The sequence below is a fragment of the Pelodiscus sinensis genome, chromosome 12, assembly GCF_052426305.1.
Source record: "Pelodiscus sinensis isolate ZL-2025 chromosome 12, ASM5242630v1, whole genome shotgun sequence".
Lineage (NCBI taxonomy): Eukaryota > Metazoa > Chordata > Testudines > Trionychidae > Pelodiscus > Pelodiscus sinensis.
Genome location: NC_143063.1, coordinates 31,443,156 through 31,470,845, shown reverse-complemented (window position 1 = coordinate 31,470,845; position 27,690 = coordinate 31,443,156). Strand labels below are relative to the sequence as shown.

Genomic DNA, 27,690 nt, shown 5'->3' with positions numbered 1-27,690 from the left:
TGTTTGACCCTTTTTTTTAATCCATTTATAGTAAACCACAGGGCTACGTCTACACTGGCCCCTTTTCCGGAAGGGGCATGTTAATTTCAGCGATCGCAATAGGGAAATCCGCGGGGGATTTAAATATCCCCCGTGGCATTTAAATAAAAATGTCCGCCGCTTTTTTCCGGCTTTTAGAAAAGCCGGAAAAGAGCGTCTACACTGGCCCCGATCCTCCTACTTTGAATTAGGAATAAGATCCTCCGGAAAAGGGCACTTTTTCCAGAGGATCGGGGCCAGTGTAGACGCTCTTTTCCAGCTTTTCTAAAAGCCGGAAAAAAGCGGCAGACATTTTTATTTAAATGCCGCGGGGGATATTTAAATCCCCCGCGGATTTCTCTATTGCGATCGCTGAAATTAACATGCCCCTTCCGGAAAAGGGGCCAGTGTAGACGTAGCCCAGGAATCTTGGTTCAAATTGAACTCAGAGCCTTTTGCATTGGTTTAAGATGAGTAAAAACAGTATCATCCTGCATGTGGGCAAGTGCATGATAACAGGTAGTTTCCCCCTTCTTCCCTAAATGTTAGCTTAAATCCTTAATATATTGGAAAAGTCTAGGGCAAGTACCACCCATTTTGTATGTGTTAGCAAGATAGGTGAAGTTATCACACTGAAAACAAGTTCAAATATTCCACTGGATATGTTATAACATCCCTGTCCCTTTACGCTTTAGTAGACAAATAATGCTAAGCTATGCTGCCAAAGGAAAACATGATTTTTAAAACTGAGCTAGACTTGCACAAAAGTAATGAGTAATCTAACTCCCATACCTACACTGCAATTAATGTTTTCAACAGGGCACTCCCTAATCTAGTTTTTCAGTAAAAACACAATGGGAGGTGTAGGGGGAAGTGGGGGGCAGAGGACAGTATTACTGCTGTCCCTGAATCCTAGCTGCTCGGGCGTCGAATCCCTTGTCTCCCTCAGCTGCACCTGCCCCACGCCCACCAGGAGTCATTTTTCTGAGCGCTTGTCTACAGCAGCAGGAACTGAAGCCGGCCGCTCCCGCCACGCTGGGTACGTTCGCTATCCGCTCCTGGCGTTCGGAGCGGCCCGTTCCCCTCCCTGCCGGCAGGGGGCGCTGCCACAAGTGCAGGCAGCGGCGGACGCTTCAGTGTGGCCTGCGGCTCGTCGTTGTCCCAAGCGCGGCCCGGCGCTGAGGAGAAACGCGCGGAGTCGCTCCCCGCCCGCGCGCTGCCTCCCCCTCGCCATGTCCGTGCCGGTGTCGGGCGCCCTGCGCAGGGAGCTGGCGGAGGCTGTCTCCGGGGCTCGGCTGCTGGTGGTGGGAGCCGGCGGCATCGGCTGCGAGCTGCTCAAGGACTTGGTGCTCACGGGCTTCAACAACATCGACGTGGTGCGGCCCGGGGCCGGAGCGCACTCCGAGCGGGGCCGGGGCGCGGATACGGGTCTGAGGAAAGCGGGCCGGGACGGGGGAGCCGAGCCCGGCCCGCTTGGTCGCAGGGGGGCGGGCAGCTCCCGCAGCCGCCGGGGGAGAGCGCGCGCCGTGCTCCCCTCCCCCTCCTCATTGTCTGGGTGTTTTCAAATTGCTCCTACCCGCCAAAGCTGTAGGGACTAGGGAGGGGCCGCGCCGCCCCGCAGGGTCCCCGCGCATGGGCCTCCGGGGCGGGAGGGAGAAGAGGGGCCCAGTGAGTGGGGGAGGGGGCGCTGGCTCGGCAGGATGGCCCGCACCGGCGCCGGGGGGGGGACAGAAAATAAACAAGGCTCCAAGTCCGGGGAACCCCTTATAGCATCCCGTGTGACGACGGTGTGCGCTTTGCGTGCTGTAGGGATGGGCTGGCTGGGAAACACTAGAGCGGGGTGTGTCGCTCTCCAGTAATCATGTGTTATCCGTGAGAAATAATTCACTAGTAACATCTGCATGGGAAGGCATGGCTATCTGCCTTCTCCCTGCGGGGATTGCATTCACATGGCGGGGGAGAAGCCTTACTTTTCCGAAAGCTAGTAGACAAAAACTCGTGGGAAACCGCATATCACGTTTGGCACATTTCAAGCTGCTCCCTTAAAATCTTAGACGAAAAACGGTGTTAATTTTTGCTTAATGCTAGCTGTCTTCTAGTATAAATGTTAATATCTTGAACAGACTGCTGTTGTAGTCTGCTGGGTGACATTGAAAGCAAAATATGTGGGTGGTGAAATTGTATTTTTAGACACCGAGTTGTAAAACTGTCACTCTTGAAAGTCCAATCCTGATACACCCTTCAGGCTGTTGCTTTCACTTTTGTTTCCTGATGCTAAACGAGCATAGAAGAAAGGGGAAAAATGAAAAAAAAGGGCTGTTTGCATTTTCCTTTGGGTAAAAAATTAATGTACCTAAATAAATCTGGTTTTCAGTTCTTAATACTTTATTGTCCTCTAATGCAGTTGTGCAGAAAGGTTTTTTTTTTTAAGACAAATTATACATTTAAAGTGCAGGTCTGTTAAGCATGGTTTTATTTTCCATCACTGTTTTGACTCATCTGTCTTTGACCATAAACAATGTTTGAAAATATTGAGTGATGAGTCCAGATTTTAAATTGAGTTCTGAGAAGCTTTGTTCATGTCAAAACTCATTTAACAAACCAAATTAGGAACTTTTATCTGAAATCACCTTTTGACACTTGGCAACTGATTTCCAGAACTCATGGCCATGTTCAGTTACTAGTACATTATTTCACAAGTAGTCCCATTTATGTCAGTATGTTCTGGATGGAGTTAACATTAAATACTATGACAGTGAACCAAGCCTAGAAAAAAGGGGACAGATCAGCATTTTTCTTCATTATGAGGCATCTTTTGTGTTTTCCTCATATTGGATGCCAGTTACCCCTTAAAAATAGAAAGTACTTTGTTCCAAAGATTGCTGTCTGCGCCTTGGAAAATCAAGGGTATAAGCTGGGCAAATTTTCCATTCGCATGTTCAATATTTTGCTTGTGCCCCTGTTCTAGGATCCTGTCCAATCCTATTAGCATAAGTAGGGATTGGATCAGATGCTCAGTTATGTTCTCTCGCTCTCTCTTTTTGGGAATAAGAGAGAGTCTATGAGAATTTGACTATGGAGGGAAGGGGCTGAGCAAAGGACAAAAAGAATGAGAGTAAACTTATAATTATTGTTCAAAATAGTTGTATTGTATGAGGAAATTACTTTTGTCCATTATCAAGAAATGAATATGTAAAGGCTCTTAGCAATTAGGATAGTGTCAGTTTGGGCATGTTGCACATCTTTTGAAAATTAAGTGGGATATGTTTTTATGATGGTATTAATAGGCATTGATGTCAGCAGGTTTGTCTAAAAAAATTAGATTGTTTAACATGATTTTGAACCGTCAAGTTAGATGACAGTGCTGAACATGGTTTGTCTTCTAGGCTGGTTGCTAAGTTATGGCCAGTATTGTCAATTTTCCAAAGCAGTGTTTAGATGTTATCATTTTTTGATATGCATACATGTTTAGTGGAACTACTAATTTGTGTAATCCCTGTATTAGATTGCTGCAAAGCAGCTGTGTCATGAGCTACATGTTCATCTGGTAAAAGAGGAATAGAAGCTACTGAATACCTCAAATGTGATCATATTAACATTAGTTTTAGAACTTTCACTTCTGTACTTTGTATTTTTAACTGAAACCTTAAATATAGCTATAGTATGTTTTTTCAGTCAATAAAGTATATGGGGTAAGAAAACTACATTTTATATAATTTTGAATATATTCTTAAATATGGAAGGATCAGAAATTGGCACTTTCCTAATAACTAGCAAGTACTTTTTTAAAAAATGTGGTTGAAAGTTACATGTTTTCATTTTTCCCAGGAATTCTCTCTCATCCTTAAATTGTGAAATTTATCCCAGCATTAATCCTAACATTTACTAAACATGTGCAGTCACAGTAACTGTGCAAGAAGGTGATTGGTTAGCTATGCTGCTGACCATTTCTATGTACAGTTCCTGCAACTGTCAGGCTGTCTCTACATTGGCAAGCTTTAGCGCAAAAGCGGCCACTTTTGCGCAAAATGTTGCCTCCTGTCTACACTGGCCGCAAGTATTTGTGCAAGAACACTGACGTTCTACTGTATGAAATCAGTGCTTCTTGCGCAAATACTCTGATGCTTCTGCTCAGGGATAAGTCCTCTTATGCAAGAAAACCCGATGGCTAAAATGGCCATCGGAGCATTCTTGCGCAAAGAGAGCGTCTACACTGGCACAGATGCTTTTGCGCAAAGGCATAAGCCAGTATAGACGCTCTCTTACTCAAATACTCTTAACACAAAAACTCTTGCATTTAGAGTATTTGCGCTAAATCTTGCCAGTCGAGACGTAGCCTCAGTGTGCAGATGTTATATTTAAAATTACTAGATTAAATTACTACATCACATTTTTATTAATTAAATTTATGATTCAAAGGGCTTTGGTTGTGCTTTTTTTCATTAAGGCAGGGTGGAGGGGTAGAAAGTGAAATAAAGCTGTTTCTGACATTCATGGTTTTTAAATGTTGACTCAGCTAGACCAATTGTGGCTTTCACATTTTTATTCATAAATGCACTTAACTTTACTTGACAAATTGTAGTGGATCTGAAAATTGTGGTCTCTGAAGATAGGAGGAAGAAACTACACTATTTTAACAATGTATGTGTTACCTTTGGTCTCTTGAGTTTGTGAAATCGCTGCCTCTTATGTACTTATAGATTGATCTGGATACTATTGATGTCAGCAACCTCAACAGGCAGTTTTTGTTTCAAAAGAAACATGTTGGGAGGTCAAAAGCACAGGTAAGGAGACATTTTTGAAAACTGTTCTAATCAATATAATAAACATCTTTCATGTTATGAATATAGTAAAATAGTTATCGTACATAGTAGATCAATGTTGAAAATGTATGATTCATGTCATATAGTTTGAATATTCTTGTTTGCTTTTTAAAATAATAGTTCATGCTGTATTTCTTAATTGAAAAAAATTAAACCCCGGTGTTAATGTACAGTGTTTGCAGATTTGTTGGATCATGAATGAAAGGCAGAAATTGTGGATTACCAACTGTTTGTTCTTTTCCAGGTTGCCAAGGAAAGCGTGTTACAGTTTTACCCAGAAGCTAATATTATAGCTTATCATGACAGTATCATGAAGTATGTTTTTCTTATATTTTATTTAAGTTTATTGGGAATTTATAGTTACTTAAAACATGTACTTTTTTTTATTGCTTGAGAAGATTTTATAGAATTACTAAATATTGAAAAATTAACTAATGTGAGGCTACAGCAAATTTGAGTGACTTGAGTTTGGGCATGAACTTTTGAATGTTCTTTATTTATTCTGTTTGTATCCAGTTTCTCCCTTTTTCAACCACGGTGGAAGCTTTCTAGAACTGTGTTATTCAGCCTTTTTGATACCAGGGACCAGCCTTCTACCTTCCTAAACTATGTCAGGGAAATCACAGGAACTGGCACCATTCCATAGAATTGTCATTGAAGGCTCGTCTACGTGGCAACAATATTTCGAAATAACTTAGTCTATGTCTACACAGCAGGCAGTTATTTCAAAATACTGTCAAGCTGGAGGACTTCTTACTCCCAACTCCTGTAACCCTCTTTGTACGAGGAGTAAGGGAAGTTGGAGGAAGAGTGCTCTATTTCGAAATAAGTGCTGTATAGACGCTCCCAATTTTGAAATAAGGTACATAATTGACATAACTCGAAATAAGCTATGCATATTGAGCTACTAAGCCCTGCTGTGTAGACGCACCTTAAGAAACAATGTTATAGAACACTTATTTATACTTAGGCCTCGGGTATTCATTGGATAAACCTGTATAATTTGGATATTTTAAAGTATATTGAGTTTTTATAAAAAAGCAGAAGGCACTTAAATGTGTTAATCTTCACGTATATTACATGTGAAATGCTCTTAATATAAACATTTGACCCTAGTTATTTGTGCACCAGTTGATGTCTTTAAAAATCTGGTTAATTGTTAACATCTTTAAAGTACTAAATTAGTGGTTCTCAAACTGGGGTCTGCAACTCAAGCTGAGCCCGTGCTGGTGCTCCAGACTCATGGTTCCCCCACAAGATTGGAGTTCTAGCTCCGGCTTTCTGCTGGGGCGGGGAGAGAGAGCCCCAAACCTCCCACTGGATCCACCTCACAGGGAAAAAGCAGAGCCAGAAGTGACTCTGCCTACTGCTTCTACCCTTCCCCCATGTGCTTCTTGAAGGCTTTCCCTGCTGCTCCCATTGGTAGGAATTAGGTCAATGGAAGCAGTGGGAGGCCATACCTTGGACACGGTGCCTGGGAGTAGAGGGGTGTGCAAAGGCAGGTAAGTGCCTCCTCCCCTCGTGCCCAGACACTGCATTCCACACCCCTGCTGAGACTCTGCACCCCCAACTCACTCCTGCACCCTGCCCCCCTTCTTTCCTCCCCCTCCCGCCAGAAACCCTACTTCAATCTGCTCCTGCCCTTGCTCCTGGCCCCTCTGCTCCTGGCGAGACACCCTACTCCCAGCCTGCTCCTGCATCTTACCTCCCACCCAGACCTTGCATCCTGACACCCTCCCCTATCGTACTCACTGGCAGCCCTGTCCCACACACTGAACCCCTCATTTTTGAACCCATTCCATTGCCTAGTGGGGCCCACAAAATCCACTAACCCTGGAACCCAGAAGACTTTATCTGACCTATGAGAATCCCTGCACCTCAGTCTTCCTTGTCCCTCTCCATCCATGGGACTGGAGCCTCTGGGGAAGGAAGTGTCTCAATTGAGGATCACATCAGTGAGAGTTGGAGTTTTTTTGGAGGGTGGGGTTGCTTCTCACTTGTGAGGTCCCCAACTGATTTTTTCTGTGGATCTGTGGCCACCAACCCAAAAAAGGTTCCTCACACCTGCCATAAATAAAAACAATGTTGAAATCTTTTATGTTGCACATAAATTAAAGTGCTTAATCTGTTAATAATTTTGTTTAATATTTCCTTTCTTATTAGTTAAATTTAACTGTTCTTCATAGATGGAGCACAATCAAAATGGCTTGGATGTAATTATGTAATTAACAGTGAGTTTCCATTAGCAGCTGGTTGGCCACAGAAAGGTTTGCATTGAGTCAAGTGGGCCACGGGCCACAAAGTTTGAGAACCACTGTACTAGATCAATACAGTTCAAAATACATATTTTTTGAAGCTGAAGTAATTCTAATGGTTTCATTTGTGTTTTTCCATCTCCTTCAGCACCATGTTTTATGTTGTGTTGATAAAGCACAGCCTGTGAAGATGCTAATTGTTGGCACACAGTAATGAATATTAAATATTAAATTGCAGTTACTGAGCTAATCATATAGTCGATACAATTTATGTTGACTGTACGATTAGTTGATAGGACTGCTCTATAGAGCCGCAGTGGGGGTAGCTCCAGAAGCCACTTGTACTGTGGCTCTGCATTTTAAATGTAGTAAGAACTCACGCTGAGTCCAGCAGTCCTTGTTCACAGTGGACAGGGCTTGGGAGCAAAAGCAGAACTCTGCCTGCAGCCAGCCCTGGCTGCTCTGGCACCAATCCCTGTTCGCAGCAGCCAAAGCAGCCCCTGCCTGTGGCCAACCCTGGCCACCATAAACGGGCTGCTTGGCGGTGGCCTACCCTGGCCACTGCAAACAGGCTGCTTGGTGGCAGCATTTTTATGCTGGTTTCCCTCCTCCCCTTTACTGCCTCTGAAAGTTGCTTACGTTCCTAGCACACAGCTGTTTAAACCTTTATTAGTTTCTCCCTTTTTCTTCATTCCTATAATTTTGAAATTAATGTTATAACATTTATTGAATAAGCATCACTACAGTACAGGAAGCACTTGCCATTTGCAGGGGATACGTTCTTGAGATCACAGCGAGTTGTGAAATCTGTGAATACTGGCAGTAGCAGTGTGTTCCCAACTCAAAACAACCACATTTTCCATATAAAACAATGTTATATTAATGTTAGATTAATATTTGCATGTAATAACGTAATAAACTTGTGTAATATCTAAAATTTCCCAGTATGGCATCATTGCAGTTCAATTTCCCTTTTAACTTTCGGGCTCCTTCACTAGAGCACACTGGGCTTAGGCTGGTATGATGAGGCACACAGTGAATAAGTGAAACTATGGTCTTCCTGTATTGGTTTAGAATGTTAACAAGAGCATTAAAAGATGCAGTCATATACATTTTTATGCTTCAACTTTTTGTTTTGCTTTTTGTTTTGTTTTGCTTTTTATTAGTTGTAAAATATTGCTAGCATTTAGAAAATGTCTTTGAATATTAAATTTGCCTTTCACTACCAGACGTTAACATTCCCCACCTCCTTTTCTCCCAGTGGAATTTATATGTACATCCTTTCTGTTTACAAGTTTTTTCATAAATATTAAAAGGGGCCTTGTGCAAAATGTAATACATTGTTCCCCATTGTGTCTGAAAAGATTTTTGTGTGAATCATCAATATTGGCAGAAGTTTGCACAGTTCTGGAAATACTATTGGTGAATAAACTACTGCTCCAGCGCTTAAAAGAAAATTTTCATGATTCAACCCTGCTTTGGATCATGGGGAATTATTTTTTTTAAGTAGAACTACAAAGGGCATTTTCTCCTCAGACAATAATTTTATAAACTAATTATTGATTATAATAATGGGACAGGTAATAAATAATGCTGTTCCATAAAAGTGGTGGTAGTTTGTGCATACGTTGTGTTTGCATGTATATGTTAGAAACTTTTAGAAATGTTTAGTGTATGTTTAAGAACTTTATTGAATAACAATATTTGACTTTCCTTACCTTTAAGAATAGGAGTCTCAATTACCATATCTCAGTTGGAGCAAAATTACAAATAAATTTAGAGGGGAAAAGTTCAAAATAACACATAACTAATAGCATTTTTAAACAAAAAAGGTCATATCTTTAAAGTCCACATTTTGGGGGCTTCTGAGTCTAGTTGGGAAGCTTGGAATAGCTTCTTATCAGTAGACTAATGTTCCAATTCCTAGCCCTGAAAGGTTGAGGAATATTAGACTTTCAGTTGGGCAGAGGACAGGTGAAGCAGTTAAAGGTGAGTAGTAAACTTTACTTTTAGTCTGCAATTTATCACGTGAATATCACTTTTGCTACATTGTCTGTATAGAATTTGTGCTGTGCCATAATAACCAACATCCATTTAACAAGCTGGTTTTAATATTTTTTCTTTTTCACAGTCCTGACTATAATGTAGAATTCTTCCGGCAATTTACATTGGTTATGAATGCTTTGGATAACAGAGGTGAGATTTCCATTTTTATGGCTTTATTTTTGAGGTGAAAGAAATGTGAGCTGCACGTAGAAGAGAGAAGCCAAAAATGACTTAGTTGTGGTGCCAGTTCTTTTTCACTCTCTTTACAGCCTCAATTAAATAAGTGATTCTGTCTCTCTTGCCACCTGCAAAATGAGGCTACTGCTTACCTACATCATTAGGATGGCTTTTAGGTATACTTCATATTTGTACCTTTTGGACTTTAAAAATGGTGTATATGGTAAGAGCTAAGAATTAAGTCTGTCCTTCATGGTAGGAAGATCCCCTTGAGGTATATACATAGCTACACTTTAGTTGGAGGTTACTATATTGAAAACAGGTTGTAATACATTGTTCTACCTGAAAGGTATTATGAGAGAGGCATGGTGGTGTGTAAAATTAAATGAGGTAGATGCAGGTATACATTATGCAGAAGGTTACTCTCCAGCCTTTCCAAAGTTAAAACATTCTTTTTTTAGTTAATAATCAACAGTTGAATCCTGAATGCTTTTTCTTCAGTGCTGGCCACTGTCGGCAGACAGGATACTGGGCTAGATGGACCTTTGGTTTGACCCAGTACAGCCATTCTTATGTTCTTATGTATATGTTCCAGCTGCACGTAACCATGTGAATAGGATGTGTCTGGCTGCTGATGTTCCTCTTATAGAAAGTGGAACTGCAGGCTACCTTGGACAAGTAACAGTTATCAAAAAGGTTAGTTAGTATAACTTTTTCTTGTTTGATTAATTGATTCTTTTGGACAAGATAGGCTGGATAATTGCCTTTATGTTTACTTAAGTAAACACTTTACTTTTCCTGAATCTGTAGGGAGTAACAGAGTGTTATGAATGTCATCCTAAACCAACTCAGAAGACTTTTCCAGGTTGCACAATTCGCAACACTCCATCAGAACCTATTCACTGCATTGTGTGGGCTAAGTATTTGTTCAAGTAAGTGAATATATTTAAAAAAAATAGCTAGTACATTATGCACTATTTTCTAATTTCTAAATGTATCCCAGCAACAACAAAAAATTAAACTGGGCAAATTAAAAATTACTTATCCTTTTTTCTTTTCCAAATTTCAGCTACTTTTGAGGAATGCACTGAAAACCATGTTAGCTTACCCAATCTTTTTCACTTTACTGACAGAATAAACGCCAAAAACAGACTGATATTTTAATATCATAGCGAGAAATTGGCCAAAACGTTTCTTAGACACCTAAGTGCAGGTTGATTAGAGGTGTGTCTGCCTATTGCTTCATTATAAATCGTGTTTTATGGAAAGCGAAAGTATATTTGTTACCATCATTAATTAATCAGTTGAAGAAATGTACTCTCTTCTGAAAGGCACCAACATATTTCAGTATAAATAAAAGGGATAGACACAGTATTGTTGGAGTTACCTTAAATTACCTCCTCATTTATATAAAGTTGGCTTTTACCGCTCATGTGTTTCCATTTAGGAAACTACTATTTAGCTCTGTGCTGTCTTGCTAAAAAGAACATAATTTAAGATTAGATGTCACCTGCAAGATCTCAGTTTATCATCAGGACTAAATTTCCAAGCTAGAGATTTATTATTTTAAAAGTTCTCTTCCTTTTGTGTTGACTGATAGCAGTAAAACTTGTAAGCTTTGGAGAAAACTCTCTCAACAGACATCTGAAAGACAACAAATACTAACTCCCTATGTGCCTTAATTTTTGGTTATAAACTGCATTACAATGGTAGATGACTTTCACTTCCTTTTGAGCCAGAACAGAGAAGTAGAGGTGGTTTTTGTTTCTTGCTTTTTCTTTCAAATATCAATTCCTAGTCAAAGTCTTGGTGTTCCTTCAAGAGCTTAGGTCATGCAGCCTTAAAAGAGAATTGCCATGAGATCAACTATTTTATTCTGGATTTATTTCTGTTCATGGGACAGATGAATAGTTCTGCTGCAGGATGGGACTAGTTAATGTCTCAACCCATATTTGTAAGAACTTTTCATTTAGAATTCCATTCTTCACTTTATTTTGCTTCTATTGAAATATAGACTATAGAGGCACATGTAAACTACATTCCTCTGTCGAAAGAGGAATGTAAATGAGCCCGATCAAAAAGGCAAATGAAGCACGGACTTACAAATCTCGCGCTTCATTTGCATAATCACATGAAAGCGCTTTTTTGAAAAAGAAAACGCAGTCTAGACGGGGTTCTTTTGGGGGGGGGAAACCCTTTTTTGAAACAACCTGTACTTCAAAAAGGGTTTTTTGAAAAAGAAGCCATAGTCTAGACAGGGTTCTTTCCAAAAAAAACCAAACCCCTTTCTCAGGATTACGGGTTCTTTTGAAAAAGGGTGGTTGTTTTTTTTGTTTTTGTTTTTGTTTTTGTTTTTGTTTTTGTTTGGTTGGTTGGGTTTTTTTATTTGGTTGGTTTTTTTCCCAAAAGAACCCCTTCTAAACTGTGGTTTCTTTTTTGAAAAACCATTTTTCAAAAAAGCGTGTTCACGCTATTATGCAAATGAAGCGCAAGATTTGTAAATCCCTGCTGCATTTGCATTTTTGATCAGGCTCATTTACATTCTTCTTTCGACAGAGGAATGTAGTTTAGACATAGTCTAGGTGTTTTATATTCTTGACCTCTAATTCTGTGTGACAGCAGCTAGTGTACAATCTGAACTGTTGAACAGCTGTATCCTCTTAATTCTCTAATCTAGGTGCCTTTTATACTGCTTCACTATGAGAGCAATCACTCTTGGTTTGCCATGCACAGCCTCCAGAATATAAATTACTCTCAGCTATTTTGTATGAGTTCTGTAGCCCACCACTCTTTAATTACATTTAAGTGCAACATCAGGATATTCCGAGTCCCAAATTTTTCCCCAAAACTGTGACTTTTCTTGGACAACACAAGTTCATATAATCATTTCATTAATATATAATGATATGCAGGGCTCGCAAAGCGGCAGTGAGCCCCGTTGGCCAGCCGCGTGGAATCACACGCTGCGCCTGCGCTGACCGCGCTTCACGGCCGCGCTGGGCTAAAATCTACTCGCCATGGGCGAGTAGATTGCCCTAATTATCGAGCCCTGATGATATGCACAAATCTTGTTGTAACAAGTGAAGCTTCAATCCAAACATACTGGTTTAGATAAAACAAATGTATTAATTATAGAAAGAAAAATTACTTCAAGTAATGAGGCATTAAAGTCAGAATTGGTTACAAAGACATAAAATGTAAAAACAACTGATACTTAACTTAACAAGCTAAGTGAATTCATAGCAGGGGGGGGGAGGGAAGGGGAAGTCTCTCTCACCAAGTGTTCTGGCAGTCTTACTGGCTGAATTCCTTTCAGACAGGATTTTCCCCTCAATTCAAAGTTGTTTGTTTGTTCCCCATGGATTGTGGTTGCCATGGGTAAAGAGAAAGGGAGGAACCACTTGGGGCTTCTGTTCCTCATTTTTATCCTTTTCTTCCTCTTTGAGAATCATCTCCAGCTAGGATTCAAGAGACAAAGTCAGTGAGGATAGGAACTTCCAGACATTTTTTTGCCAGCACATAAATTTCTCTCACCTTTTTTCTGCCAAAGAATGGCTACTTAATCAGGTGATGGTCTATTTGATTTCTTTGACACCTGGCTGAGGCATCAGTTTGCATTTTGTCTCTGAGGAACTGGCTTGTGACTACTTTTCCAGATTTAGAATATGTCTTCATAAAATTTTGCTGAATGATGAATTTTTGTACAAAGTTTTGGCACACACATTATACTAGCACAATAATGATCAGCAAATTATGAGTTTTCAAATGCTACCACACAAGGTGTACTTTGTACAAAATTTGTTATAGACTTGAAAAAGAAATGAACATAGGGCTACCAACAGTCACACTGCATATGGCTGACTTTTTAAAATAAGTCTGTTCTTTTATCAAATTATGCTCCTTTCTCATAAGATTTTCTGTATCATTTTGGGGTCCAAATACATTTGGTGTATATATCACATTTCCATACTATAGAAGCTTTGAGAAATTATCCTGTGGGGGCTTCTCTCACTATAAATGCTAGGCTGTGCGAAATGGAATTCTTATAGCAAAACCTGAGAATCCAAGATTTAATACATCTGTAATAATCAGGTAAAATAGACTGAGATAAATAAAGCATTTATTGCTAATTTTTATGACCAGCTTTGGAAAAGTAGGTACAAATAAGGAACTCCTTACTTACTTATCATGTGATGCTAATCTAATGCTTTGTTTTCTAAATACATAGTCAGTTGTTTGGTGAAGAAGATGCTGATCAGGAAGTATCCCCTGACCGAGCTGATCCTGAAGCTGCCTGTGAGTGACGTAAATCAGTAACTTAATTGTATTTCACTTGGGTTAATCAAAATGCCATATTACGTTTTACAGCTTCAATTAATGATAGTCTATTAATTGAAGATCATGAGAACTGTTTTCTTTTCCTTCTCTTTTGGATTCTCTGATAGACCAATGGATTGCAGGGGGGTGGGAGGGAGAAACCTCAGAATACTTCAGGACAATGTTCAGTTCTGCTCCCTGGATAGCTTTATTCATCCATGATGAATAATGTGTTGGGTCACCACTTTCTTTTTTTTAATTAAAAAACATAAACAACCTTTTATTTTATAGGGGAGCCAACAGAAGCAGAAGCGAGAGCAAGAGCATCTAACGAAGATGGTGATATTAAACGTGTTTCAACCAAGGAATGGGCTAAATCAACTGGATATGATCCAGTTAAACTTTTCACTAAGGTAGGTAGCTGTTTTGCTCACAATAAGTGTTTTTTTCTAAAATATGTGCATTACTATAAACTTAAGCAAAAGTTTTCAACTTAAATGCTTAAAACTGGCAATCAAATCTCATTATTTAAGAAAAATAATAAACATAAGACACTGACAGTAGTTCTTGTTTTAGCATCATGGTCCTACCATGTATACTTTTCCTAATAGAGGAACAGTTACTAGCAGCCTCTGTTGCACCAGAGTAATGACACTAAATGGTAGTTAACTTTACATCTGACACAGTTTATTTTTAAATAGGAAAATTTCAAAAACTAGTTTTGGGCTATATGATATGAGCAGGGGCCAGTATGAGTATGCGACTGCTCTTCTTTGTGGTCTGTTTGCAACCAGGAATAGAGATGTGGATGCTATTTTAGAGTCTCTCTAACGAGTTACCTCCAGTGAACAAAAGGGTAGGATCAGGCATGATAAGTATTCTGATATTAAGCAGTGAGAACTGTTACTATAGTCCTTAGAATTAGACAAGCATTTAAGTTGACATATAGGTAGAAATGCCCTTTAGGCACACAAACACTGAAGTAGTCATTGGAAGTAGGAGTATGTGTGTGTGTGGTATCGTTATTCCCTTGCCACTTCGTGGATGATAAAATATTGTTGGTGCTAAGGACTGCTTTTTTTTACTTTATATTAAATAGTTAATGTTTTAGACTGCAGGGATTGGCAGTAGTTTTGCAATATTTATTTCTCCTTTGTGCCTGCTTGAAATGAGGGGGCATTTGTTATATAATTTTAACCACTGTCTGGGCAAACATGCTCTCTGGTAAAGAAACACAAACTTTTAATTTTAATGATTTAAAAATGAAATAAAACAAGGTATATATCTTTAGTGTCCTTCTGATTTTTCATATTGTTGTCTAGCTTTTCAAAGATGATATCAGATATCTGTTGACAATGGATAAACTGTGGAAAAAAAGGAAACCTCCAGTGCCATTGGACTGGACCGAAGTACAGAATCAAGGTAATCTTTTTTCCTTTCATTTTTTATTTGTTCTTGTATGGTATACCATTGTAGCTGTTTTAAATACAGATTTTAAATTTGTTTGATTCTTTGAAAATGTGCTGTTTGTGAAATGAAAATGCCTTTCTAAATTTGACTTGTACTTGCTATTTCAGGTATTAAGTACACAATTATTTAGTTCTCATATTAAAAACATGTATGGTTCAGGTGACGCCTTATAGACTGATATTCTCAGTTGTAACGTTCAAATATTATTTAAACTATATTTTGACATACTGAGATTCTTTAGACTCCCTTCTGTGTTTGTATTAGTTACAGCAATTTTGATTCTTCGGTAGACTTAATGATATGAATACAGGCAGTCCCCGGGTTACGTACAAGATAGGGACTGTAGGTTTGTTCTTAAGTTGAATCTGTATGTAAGTCGGAACTAGCGTCCAGATTCAGCCGCTGCTGAAACTGACCGCCAGTTCCGACTTACATACAGAATCAACTTAAGAACCCCAAGCGTCCCCAAGTCAGCTGCTGCTGAAACTGATCAGCGGCTGATTCCAGGAAGCCCGGGGCAGAGCAACTCTGCCTCGGGCTTCCTGTAGTCAGCGCTGGTCAGTTTCAGCAGCAGCTGACTTGGGGACGCCTGGGGCAGAGCACCTGGGGAAAGCCGCGGGGGAAGCCGGCAGGGGGGCAGCCCAGGCGTGCCTGGGCTGCTCTGCTGCGCGAGCCCCTCCGCAGCTTTGCAAAGGGACCAGGGAGACTCGGAGCAGACCAGGGAGACGCGGAGCAGCTTTTCTTGCCGGGGAGTACACGGGCGGCGAGACCGCACGGTCCCGCAGTCCGTGTTCGTAACTGCGGATCCGACATAAGTCGGATCCGCGTAAGTCGGGGACTGCCTGTATACTACAGTTCAGTTTTTGAAAATGCAGAAGTAAATAGAGATTTGTTATAAAATATTTCAGCCACTGTAGTTTGTGGATTGTAATTGCATTTTCTAGATTGACTACAATTTTACTAAAATTGGCAAATCTGACATGTTTAAAAAGACTTCTGTGAAATTCTTAAATATTTATAATCTTTTTTTGTTGTTGTTTTCATTTTGAAGAGAAAAACACATCTGAGCAACCGAATGACTCCTCCTTAGGCCTGAAAGACCAACAGGTTCTGGATGTCAAGAGCTATGCACGCCTGTTTTCAAAGAGCGTTGAAACTCTGAGAGTTCACCTAGCAGAAAAAGGTGATGGAGCAGAGCTTATATGGGATAAGGTTAGTTAAGAAGATGTGTAGGAACTGGTTATATGCTAAGTAAATGTGCTATTCAGTTATTAAAGGCTTAGTTTGATTCTAGAGTAACACTTCTAGAAACAAAAAAATAGGTCTAGATATTCATGTGAATGTATATTTGTATTAAGCCTTTATACCTGGGGAAGGTGCAGGGCTGTTCACATTCCCACTTTACCTATCCTGGTCCATACCAATCCTTTGCCAAAACCTTGCCCTCTCCCTTCCCCACCAATGGAGCCGGGGGGAGGGGTTATAAAAGGGCAGTGGATTTACTCGTGGTCACACATTCCACAGAAGGAGTAAATATTTGAAAGTAAGATAATTGCTTTTAAGAGTTGACACATCTGCTAGAGCAGTGTGGAGCATAATGTTATTTTGTTAGTCAGTAAAGAGATGGTAGTACCTTTTATTGGACCAACAGAAGTTGCTTCAGTAAAAGATATTATCTCACCCTCTCTCTCTCTCTCATAGCCTGGGACCAATATGGCTAATAGAACACTGTGGAAAAACAATGTCACATCTATTAAATTCCTCTCCAATATAGACCCTTCCACAGTGGTAGGGATTAGGGATGCTAAATGGCATTAAATCAGCTAATTGACTAGTGGATGGAATTTCCATCAACTAGTCGATTAGTTGATGGGGGGGACTGCAGGGATGCAGCGGAGTTAGTTCCCGATTCCGGCACCTAACCCTGTTGTGGCTCTGCCTTTTAAATGTATTAAGAGCTTGTGCCCAGTCCCCCACTATATCTCTGCTTCCCTTGCAGAGATGGTGCTGGGGAGGCTTTTAAGCCCGCCCTCTCGAGCACCGGCTCTTGCTCCTCCCGCCCCGCCCCGCTGCCTCTCTCTGATAGAGGCAACAAGAGGGATGGGAAGCAACTAGTTGAGTAACTAGTTGATTAGTTACTTACATCCCTAGTAGAGATGGAGCCAATTACAGTGCAAAGCTAGTGCAAAACTCTAAACATAAATGTCTGATATAATAAAAAAATATTTTTTAAAGAAAACTGAGCAACAGAAAGTTGATCTGGCTATTATAAAAAATGTGATCTTTTCAGTGAGCTATGGTTATCTGAGTTAAAATGAAAAGCAGAGATTTTCTCTTTTTAAATGACCTCATGACATTTTAAGCATTGGGGGCCGTTATCTGGTTTATCAGAAAAGGCCACTTGCTGTAGCAGTTTCAAACCTGGTAAGTTTGGGGATATTAATTCAGGTTACCAGAAGAAAGGAGGGGCTATTAGTGTCCACGCTGGTCAGGAAAACCCCTCTTTATCTGCACCAAGCGGAGAAGAGCCCATCCATAGAGGTAGTTGAATACCAAGTGTTGTCATTATTTACTATGGGCATTACACTAGTTGTTCTTTGGGGACTGGGAAAGCATTTTTCCCTTATTGCCAGATTGGCCCAGACAAGGTAGATTTAATTATTGCCTTCCTTACAGCTTGTTGGGAGCAAAAATTATTAGCAGAGTTTAGGCTATGGTGATGCAACTCGTTATGTAATCTTGGGGTGGTTGTCCGACGCAGGTACTCCATTGGGAAGGTGATCAGATAAAATTGGTAAGGAACTTAAAGGAGGTACTCCTTAAAGGAGCAGGAGGACAGGGGTTCAAGACTTCTCTGACTGGCATGGCAGGGAGTAAATCCATTGCTCTTTTATAGCCCCTTTCTCCATTCGGGACAGGAGGGGCAACGTCCTAGCAGCAGGTTGGCTGTGGGCCAAGATGGATAAAGTGGGAATGTGGACAGCAGACCCTCCTCCCCCAGGGTATATGTATTTGATAGTGAATTAATTTAACTGTGCAATTTTATCTGCCAGGTACTTCCTGATATTTGGGAATAAAGTTGCAGCCTAATGAAACCACATCCAATGTCTCTTGTCCTTTTTCTGGCATAGTTGAACAATGGTCTTTCTGCTGTAGACTTGTATAATAAAAAATGTGAATTGTTGTAGGGCTATTTCGGGGGGAAAAAGGTGGTTTGAACAAAGTATAAAATATGGATGGCAAAGAGCTGTTAATAGAAACAACATACTAGAAGAATCAAATTTCAGACTGAATTATCAGTGAATCCATGATGTCAATATAAATATAAAGAAACAAAATAAAAAATATTACTTTATTCACCTTGTCTTCTCTAATATCCTGGCTCTCTAACTAGGCTACAGCCTACACATCATAGAATAAAGTTTAAACTCGGCTTTTTAAAAAATAATAGTTAAGATGTCAGATCTGTAATAGATCATGTAAAGTCTTAATTGGAAATACACTTTTAAAAAAAGTTACCTCTAAAGTTCTAATCCTGCAAGCTGCTATACATCAGCATACTTTTGTGACTATGTAGAGCAGCTTGCAGGATCAGGATCTTCACTTAATCATGAAGCCATAAATTCAAGATTGTTGAAAATATCATGGTTGAAAATATCCAGTACAAAATATAGGAAAATGCTTTATGTTGTATTTTAGGGACTTACCCTACCGGCAGTTGTGTTTGATAAGTAGAACCCTGAACTCCATAGCTTGGCTGCTAAGTGACGAAGAAAGATATCTTTATTTTTCATTGGATGCCAGTGTGATAGACCAAGGGTCACAGGTTTGGGAATTAGGAGGTCCTGAATTCTAATCCTGGCTCTGTTATTGACTTGCTGTGTAGCCCTGGGCAAGTCAGCTCAACTGCCCTTTCTTAGTCTTATTGGAGATAAGATACTTATCTATTTTCAGGGATGTTGTGATTAGTGTCTAGAAGTTGCTTTGAACATTTAAAGCATTTAGTAAATACATTTACAAAATACAAATGCTTAGTGTTCATAATATTTGTTTAAAGTACCACACTGTCTAAAAGTTGAAATGCAATACTGTTTGAAAGAAGAAATGCATCAATTTGAATAACTGTGTATTGTACAAAGTCTCTCAAATTGTCTGTTTATGGTAATAGACTTTTGCAAACATTTCATCCAGTTTAAAATATATTCTGAAATGTTTTGTTAAACTTGTTGGCAGGATGACCCATCTGCAATGGATTTTGTAACTTCTGCTGCAAACCTCAGAATGCACATTTTCAGTATGAATATGAAGAGCAGATTTGATATCAAGTGTAAGAATAAAATTAATAATGTCTTCATTAAATGAAGTATTTTTCTCTAGCATTCTTTTTAAGGTTCACACACTGAAAAAAAAATCTCCTTTTTTTTTTGTTTTTTGCAGCAATGGCAGGAAATATTATCCCTGCTATAGCAACAACTAATGCAGTGATTGCTGGCTTGATAGTGCTGGAGGGTTTGAAGATTTTATCAGGAAAAATAGACCAATGTAGAACGGTAAGTGAGATAACATTTTTGCTTTTGTTTTGAAGTTATTCATTATACATTTGACCCTGATTTTTTGCCCTTTTCTTCCTTAAAGATTTTTCTGAACAAACAACCAAACCCAAGAAAGAAGCTCCTTGTTCCTTGTGCATTGGATCCTCCAAATCCCAATTGTTATGTGTGTGCAAGTAAACCAGAAGTGACAGTGAAACTTAATGTACACAAGGTTACTGTGTTGACATTACAGGATAAGGTAAAGACTCTGAAACCTTAACTGTCATTTTTAACTTAGACTTTTGTCTATTTTGATTTAAATATTTATATCTGAGATTAAGCACACTTATTGTACAACAAAATGTTGTTAAAGTTTTAACCCTTTTTTATTAAGGTATATCAAAATTAGCAATTATGGTACTTGAAGAAAGGGGAACACAAATTAATTTGATATACTTTTTAATTTGCATTTTAAAATCTGTAAGGGAACTCTTTAAAAATATTTTCAGAGTTTAAATTATTTATATTTAGGTTTTCATAAACCCCACTTATTCGAAACAAAGCCTAAATTTTAAGTTTAAAATATCCTAAAAGTTGATTAAAAATTGATTTGCTATTCTAAGAAATAAATGCGTTGAAAAAGCTCTCAGTAGTCAATATATTGTAGTTTTTCTTGAAAATGCTTTCCAAATATAAGATTGTAACAATTTTAATATCCTGTCTTTCAATGAGTATCTTAAAACGAGGTTTTACGAAAACCTACCTGAACACCTAAAAGAGGGTCTTAGTTACATACTGCAGACATTTATTTTTTATTGACTGGGTTTTGTGGTTCCTCTTGTGGTGAGGACATTTAATATGACTGGATGAAATAAATATTGATTTTTAATAGGCTTTAAATGCAAATACCTCACAAGATATGGGAGAGAAGAAGAAAATCACGCTAGTTTTAGGGGGAAATTCCATTTTTCCTGTATTAATGGTCTTAAAATAAGAGTATTCAATATTTGTCATTCTTTTATTCTTTCAGATAGTGAAAGAAAAATTTGCTATGGTAGCACCAGATGTACAGATAGATGATGGAAAAGGGACTATTCTCATATCTTCAGAGGAGGGAGAAACAGAAGGTATGTTCATATTAACTTTCTGGTTCATTTGAAACTTTGTTGAGTCCAGATGGCCTACTATAGTATTGTTTGAAACACTTTATTATTAATCCTGTACATTATGCACAAATGTAAAAAAATATATTAAGGAGTAAGCTGGATGCAAAGGGACCAAGAAACTGAATTTAAATGTTTCTCTATTCCTTTATTGTTCTGTTTTTTCAAGGTATTGGAAAGATCATAAGGGTTTCAATGCATAAATAAAAATGAATGAGAAGACTCTGAATCTTCTGACTTTTTAAACTTTACTTACAACATGTTAAAATATGTGTACCTTTTTGAAGTAATTTATATTTTAGTTAACATTTTATTTGAAGTAAATCAAATTTACTTGATCGTTCTCATTTTCTTACTGTGAATTACTTGTTTTAAAAAGCAAATTTCTATTCTTTAAAGTAGGTCTGTCAAGTTATTAAAAAAATTTAATCACGATTAATCGTGTGTGTCTCCCCATTGAAACTCTGTGGTGGCGTTTCAACGGGGCAGCGCATTAGGAGCCTGGGATCAGCTGGGGACTCCAGCTGATTCCCGTCTCTGCTTGCGCTGCCCCTTTGAAGTGCCAAAATGGTACTTTAAAGGGGAAGCGCAGCATTAACGCCTGCAATTAACACATTAAAAAATTAATGCATTAATCCTGTTCTGTGTTAATCGCCGGCGTTAATGCAGGTCAATTAACTTTAAAGTACTAGTACTTACGTTTGTAAAAATTCTGACAAATATTTCATGATTTTCATAGCAAATAACCACAGGAAATTATCAGAATTTGGAATTCGGAATGGCTCTCGACTACAAGCAGATGATTTCCTGCAGGACTATACCCTGTTAATCAATGTGCTTCATAGGTAAAGATTTTGGTACATTTATTTTTCTTACATGAGCTATTACATAGAATACACTAGGGGGCTGCACCCCCTGCTCGCTACATGTGCCACATGCCCCACCCTTTCCCCCCTCTGGTTGCTATGCGTGCCAACCACCCTTCCCCCTCCCCCAGCCACTACGCGTGCCAACCCCTCCCCCTCTTGCTACACACCCTCTTACTTTCACCTGTGGTGGGTGGGTGTAAAACAGGTCCTTGAAACATTTTAGTACAGGTGGGACCTGCCTGGTCCAGCACACTCAAGACCTGAGTGATCCCAAACCACAGAGTTTGCCAGACCAGGGAAGGTCCCCTCCAGCCCTGCTTCCCGTCGCCAGCCCTGCCGCCCCCACCCCTGCCAGGGTGCACTCCTCTCAACCAGGGGCGCAAGTCCAGCTGCTCTCCTGGCCTCTGACCCCACTGCCTCCAGCCAGGCTGAGACTCCATTTCCCACTGCTCTGGTCTGGGCGGGGCTACTCTCTTGCATGTCAGCCCCACTGTTTTTAGCCCTACTGCCTTTGCCCTATGCCTGGCAGGAGATGCTGGCTTTGCAGAGGCGACTCATTGGGTAAGTGTGCGTGGGAGCAGAGCTGCTTCCCCATCCCTGCTGCTTCCCATCCAGTCGCCTCTGGCCCTGCTTCTGCTTTCAGGTCCTGGGCCCTGTCGCTCCGAAACCTGCCGGAAACTGCTGCCGCTGCCACCTGGCCTTGGCCATTCAGCAGAGTGGGGGCCGGAGGCGACTGGATGGGAAGCAGCAGGGATGGGGGAGCAGCAGAGCTCGCTGATTTGCCCAGCAGCCATTGCCTATTAGGGAGCCGGGGCAGAAGGCTTCCAGGCCACAGGAGCCGTAGCCTGGCAGCAGTTGAGGGAGCTGGAGCCGCTTCCTGTCGGGGCAGCAAGGAGCTGCTGCCATCCCCTGACCCTCCTGAAGGGGAGCCAGGGGCCAGAGGGGAGTCCAGGGTGCCCTCCGAGGAGGGGCCAGGAGAATGACCAATCTAGGCTGGGACTCCCGCCCTCTAAAGCCCCCAGGCCCTGCCCCTCCACCACTCCCAGCCTTGCTCCTCAGAGAAGAGGGGAAAATCGCCCCAGCAGTGAAGGGTTCCCATCCTGCCCCGAGACATGGACATTGTTTCCCCTTCTGACTCTGCTGAGGCGGGGGGGGACACACGACTCAGATGACATGTTGAGGTCACTCTGTCATTCTGCAGGAAAAATGTTTTTATATATAGAGAGAGAGATTGTAAGGTGAATTTTAAACGCAAAAGTTTAAAACATAAATAACTAAAATCATATGAAAACTTTGGTAAGGGAACAACTGTCTCACGATTGGATTGAAATAATTGACAATTTTACTGCAAGAACCTCAATAGATCTTAGTTTAAATAATTCTATGAAATACAAACAAGTATGCAACATATGCTGAAAATAAATGCAATTGGTGGATCTCAAAGGAGAAAAGAGATATAGCTATTATATTAAAAACTACTAAATGGAAGATCAGTGATTACTTTACTACCTGTGATTAGAAAAAGGGACTGCAGGTTTGGTGCCCAAAATCGGTAGTCAGTTGAAAATGGTGGGTTATGTTTTTCAATGTATAGAATGCTCTTGAAAATAAAGTAAATATAATTGTGGGGAAACTGATAAAATTCTTATAAAATAGATTCAGACACTCGGCATTTGTGATGAACACAGACAGTGGGTATTTAAATTGAAGGGAATGATTAGGAAAAGAATTCCAATGACTATTTCCCTCAATATTGTTCTTATTTGAAGAGTAGGTCAGGCCATTGAAGCAAGGTATGTATGTGAATACAAAAAGCATGTCAGGTCTGGAGGGACTTTGATCAGCTTTTGTATTTATTATCATTCTGTAATAATTACATGTTGGTCTGTTAGTAATGGTGTCATATATGGTTTTCTTTATGAAAATACCAATATGGATGCTTATTTGTTTGATTAAAAGCATATGGATTTTTCCACAGTGAAGATCTAGAAAAAGATGTAGAATTTGAAGTTGTTGGAGACGCTCCTGAAAAAGTTGGCCCCAAACCATCAGAACCAGTTTCTAAGAACATTACCAATGGTAGTGATGATGGAGCACAGCCATCGACTTCAACAGGTAAGAATAGTTATGCAATTGAATTAAATATCTCCTTTTACTAGACATCTACTTGTTTGATTGTGCACTACAAGTAAAACATTAAAATAAAGTGTCCTTTACAGGATGACTTAGTTTTCAGTTAGTTTTTCTAATGTGAAATGGCAGTGGGGCCCAAGTTACCTATTATGAAAGCTTCTTATGTGCAGGGCTCACCGAGCGGCGGTGAGCCCCGCTCACCAGCCGCGCAGTTCAGCACTCTGCGCATGCGCAGATTGCACCGCACCGGTTCTTCCAGGGTGTAATCTACACGCAATGGGAGAGTAGATTACACTATTTGTCGAGCCCTGCTCATGTGTATATAACATATAAATAGTAAAAATGCACCTTTGAGACTATCATTAAAAATGCTAGTATTTTATCTTAAATATAAACTTTAAATCTAAATTATTTGAATAGTTTGTCTTATAAGGAAGATACTTAACTGCAAATAATTTTGTAGGCATAGAGCAGATAAAGGACTAGTATCATTTGCAATTGTATAAAATAGGTTTGTCATATCATACTGTATTTTGGTGAATAAATAAAATTATTTTATGAACTCACACAAAGCAAATAGTTCCTCTGTTGCAGTTTTTTAACCAGTTGGTGCTGGCGGTAGTTTGACCCAAAAAATCAATTGTGAACACAAGTGCGTGTGCACACGCACACTAATAACATCTAGCTCTCTTAAATTTTATAGTGCTTTTCATCAGCAGATCACAGAGCAGTTGCATTATCCCCATTTTACAGATGGGGAAACTGAGGCATGGGCGGGGGGGGGGGTGATTTTTTTTTTCCCCTAAGGTCGGTCAGTAGGGCAGTGCCAGGGCTGAGTATAAAACCAAGTCCAGTGTTCTGGGTACTAGGACATACTGCCTCCTTTTTCCTCACTATAAGCAAAGCATGGTGAAAGCAATATTTGCTAACCAAAAAAACCCTTACCTTCACCTTCAGTTTTAGAATGTCTGTCTGAGAAAGTATCTTCAATAGTTCTAAGAAATAACTCAAATGGATATAGAACGCTAAAATTCGAGTTAAAATATTTGAAGCTTCTTACTGTGCACTCAGATATAGCACCAATTGTATGAAACTGAAAGCTTATGAGTAGAAATTACATATTTTTTATTTATAGTTTTTGGGGAAATTTGTATTTTTTGGTCATGTCCAAACATGTGCAAAAAAGTGTGATCACTTTTTCTAAATTAAGAAAAAATATTAGGACATACTCAGAACTATTTCAAATTTAGATAGAGGGAATTTTTATAAATACTTCAAAAAAAACTTTCTACCACATACTCTCATAGAAAACAGTATTCTTAAAAGGTGAATGTCCTTTTTTAAATGTGTCCTTTCTGTTCTCCTCTTTACGTCTTCCATTGTCATCTTTTAGCTCTTTGTTAAGCTTCCCATCTATTCTTTCTATTCCTGATTCTTTTTCACTCTTATGAAATATGACTGTTAATAGATGTTTTAATTCATTCTCAAAGAGTAAAAGTTGAAGATGGACTCAAATGTGTAATTATTCTTGACTTAATACACCTGCCCATAGAGCATATATATGTTTTTATACTGACTTTGCATGTGCACAAACATCTTGCCAATTAACCTTTATCCCAATAAAAAATAGTGGGTATGGGGAGGTGGAAATGGTTTGTCAAGAAACAATGACTGCATTTTTGTCACGGAAAGCGTTTTTTTGGTTTTGTGCTAAATGAAACAGCCAGTTTTTAGAACACATCAATTGATTTTTTTTTTTAGCTCCAGATCAAGATGATGTATTAATAGTTGATTCTGATGATGAAGATCCTTCAACCAATACTGATGATATGGAAAATAAAAACCGCAAGAGAAAACTAGAAGATAGAGAGCATGTCAGTACAAAGAGAATGCGTACAGACCAGACCGAAGAGCAAGATGACATAATAGCACTAGATTGAGTGCAAATACCCAATGAGAGAAAGATCTAGATAATGTAATACAATAAGATGTTACTTTGGGGTGTGTTAAATGTCCAGAACTAGACTATTTTTATGGCCTTTGTTCCCAGGGGAATCACATCATTAGATGACAGAATTTGTGTCCATTCCTCTTGATGGCAAAGCACTAATTTCAATAGAATCTTAGAAGTTTTCCAATATGCTATATTAAATGTAGTAGAAACTTAGTTTATAAATACTTAAACATAAGTATTTGCTTAAACAGTCATGAAAACAAAGCATGTTATTTTTATGTAAATACATTTAGCTATAATTCATTAGGACAAAAAATCCTGTAGTAAAAGGGTCATCATTTGAAACCCAGATTTATAAACATTAGATTTTTATTTTGGCTAGACAAAAATATATTTAGCCTAGATCTAACCATTTTTCACACCCTTAAATAATCTGAGATAGCAGATTCTTTGAAAGAAAAGAAATATGAAGTGCTATGTTTAAATTCTGATCTTAAACATCAACTGGCACTGTGTATATTACTGTAAAACAATGTTAATTTACTCAAGTTTTTCAGCACGTACTGCCTGGTATGTCAATGTAAGAAGCAAATTTTGTGTATTGTTACAGTTTCAGGTTATTTATATTTGATGTTTTGTAAAACTCAAATAATACTACTATACTGTACATCTCATGGACCAAATAAATGACATCTGAAATACTTGCTATATCAGTTTGCACAGTCCAAGTTTATGTGGAATTTTTGGATAATTTACAATGTATACAGTCTTCAAAAATTAATACTGTACTATTTTAATTTTTAAAACAATCTCATCGTACAGAACTTAAAAATTCATTTGAGGTGGAAGGGGAATTTTTTAATAAAACTTTTGTCAGTATTTTTTCCTGGACAATGTTATTGGACTATTCAGTGTGAGTATTTGAACCACCTTCTTTCAGGTTGTAATCTCCAATGGATATTGCCACTTCATGGGTTCGGAAAGGGCTGGCACTGGTCTTCATGTGATTCATTAGATTACACTAAAGCTACAGCTGTTTTGGATTTCTTTCTAACAAGAAGTTCTGTAGTTCAGTTTGGTATTTAAAAAACTACTGTGTAGTAAATAAGTTTTGGAACAATATTTTGAAAGTGTTACTTTTTTGTTCATTTCAGTAGCACCCAACATTTGTAATATGTCTGCAACATATTTCAATCTGAGTAGATTTTGCACCCTAAATAAGGATTTCTACTATTTTGCCTAAGTTATTTTCAAAATGGAAGACCATCTAGCTTAGTGAATTAATACTGTTTGCTTCAGTATGTCCAATGTTCGTACTACAGAGCCAATAAAATTAAACCAATTAGGTTTGTTGTTACAGTTTGCACACGAACCGAATTTTAAATTATCTACAGAATCTGTTGATTATAATGTGCAATACAGAAATAAGACTACCTAATGTTCAGATTCCTGGTGTATCTAGGCTGTGGCATCAACATAAGGTACTTTTCATCTGTAAACAGCAAATTATGTTGATGCCAACAAAACAAAAAGTACAGGATTTCAGAATACCATGTTTAGTCTTTTCATTTTATAATTTTGATGATATCTCAATTCAGATATCCAAATATGAAATTCCAGACTAGACGTTTAGTCTTTTTCTTAAGTTAATAGGACTGAATGTGATGCTAAGTTGAAAATGACATGATCCAAAAGTGTTTTTAATCATGCCAAAGTAATATCCATTTGAAGATCCCTCACTGAGGGATAGCTCAGTGGTTTGAGCATTGGCTTGCTAAACCCAATCCTTGGGGGCCATTTAGGGATCTGGGGCAAAAATCTGTCAGGGATAGTACTTGGTCCAGTTGTGAGGGCAGAGGACTGGACTGGATCACCTCTCAAGGTCCGTTCCAGTTCTATGAGATAAGTATATCTCCATATATTCTATAGAGAA

At 39.1% G+C, this 27,690-nt stretch overlaps 1 protein-coding gene across 1 annotated transcript; it reads left to right on the top strand.

The window, feature by feature from the left end:
• The first annotated feature begins 1,117 nt into the window (after window positions 1-1,117).
• UBA2 (ubiquitin like modifier activating enzyme 2) lies at window positions 1,118-26,879 on the top strand. Its single transcript, XM_075940077.2, has 17 exons — window positions 1,118-1,394; window positions 4,719-4,802; window positions 5,086-5,156; window positions 9,228-9,292; window positions 9,915-10,015; window positions 10,130-10,251; window positions 13,548-13,615; window positions 13,928-14,049; window positions 14,959-15,058; window positions 16,158-16,318; window positions 19,340-19,433; window positions 19,544-19,656; window positions 19,742-19,897; window positions 20,669-20,765; window positions 21,541-21,646; window positions 23,649-23,785; window positions 25,565-26,879. Exons 1-17 carry the CDS (start codon window positions 1,251-1,253, stop codon window positions 25,741-25,743), a joined length of 1,920 nt encoding a protein of 639 aa, XP_075796192.1. The 5' UTR covers window positions 1,118-1,250; the 3' UTR covers window positions 25,744-26,879.
• Window positions 26,880-27,690: the final 811 nt, after the last annotated feature.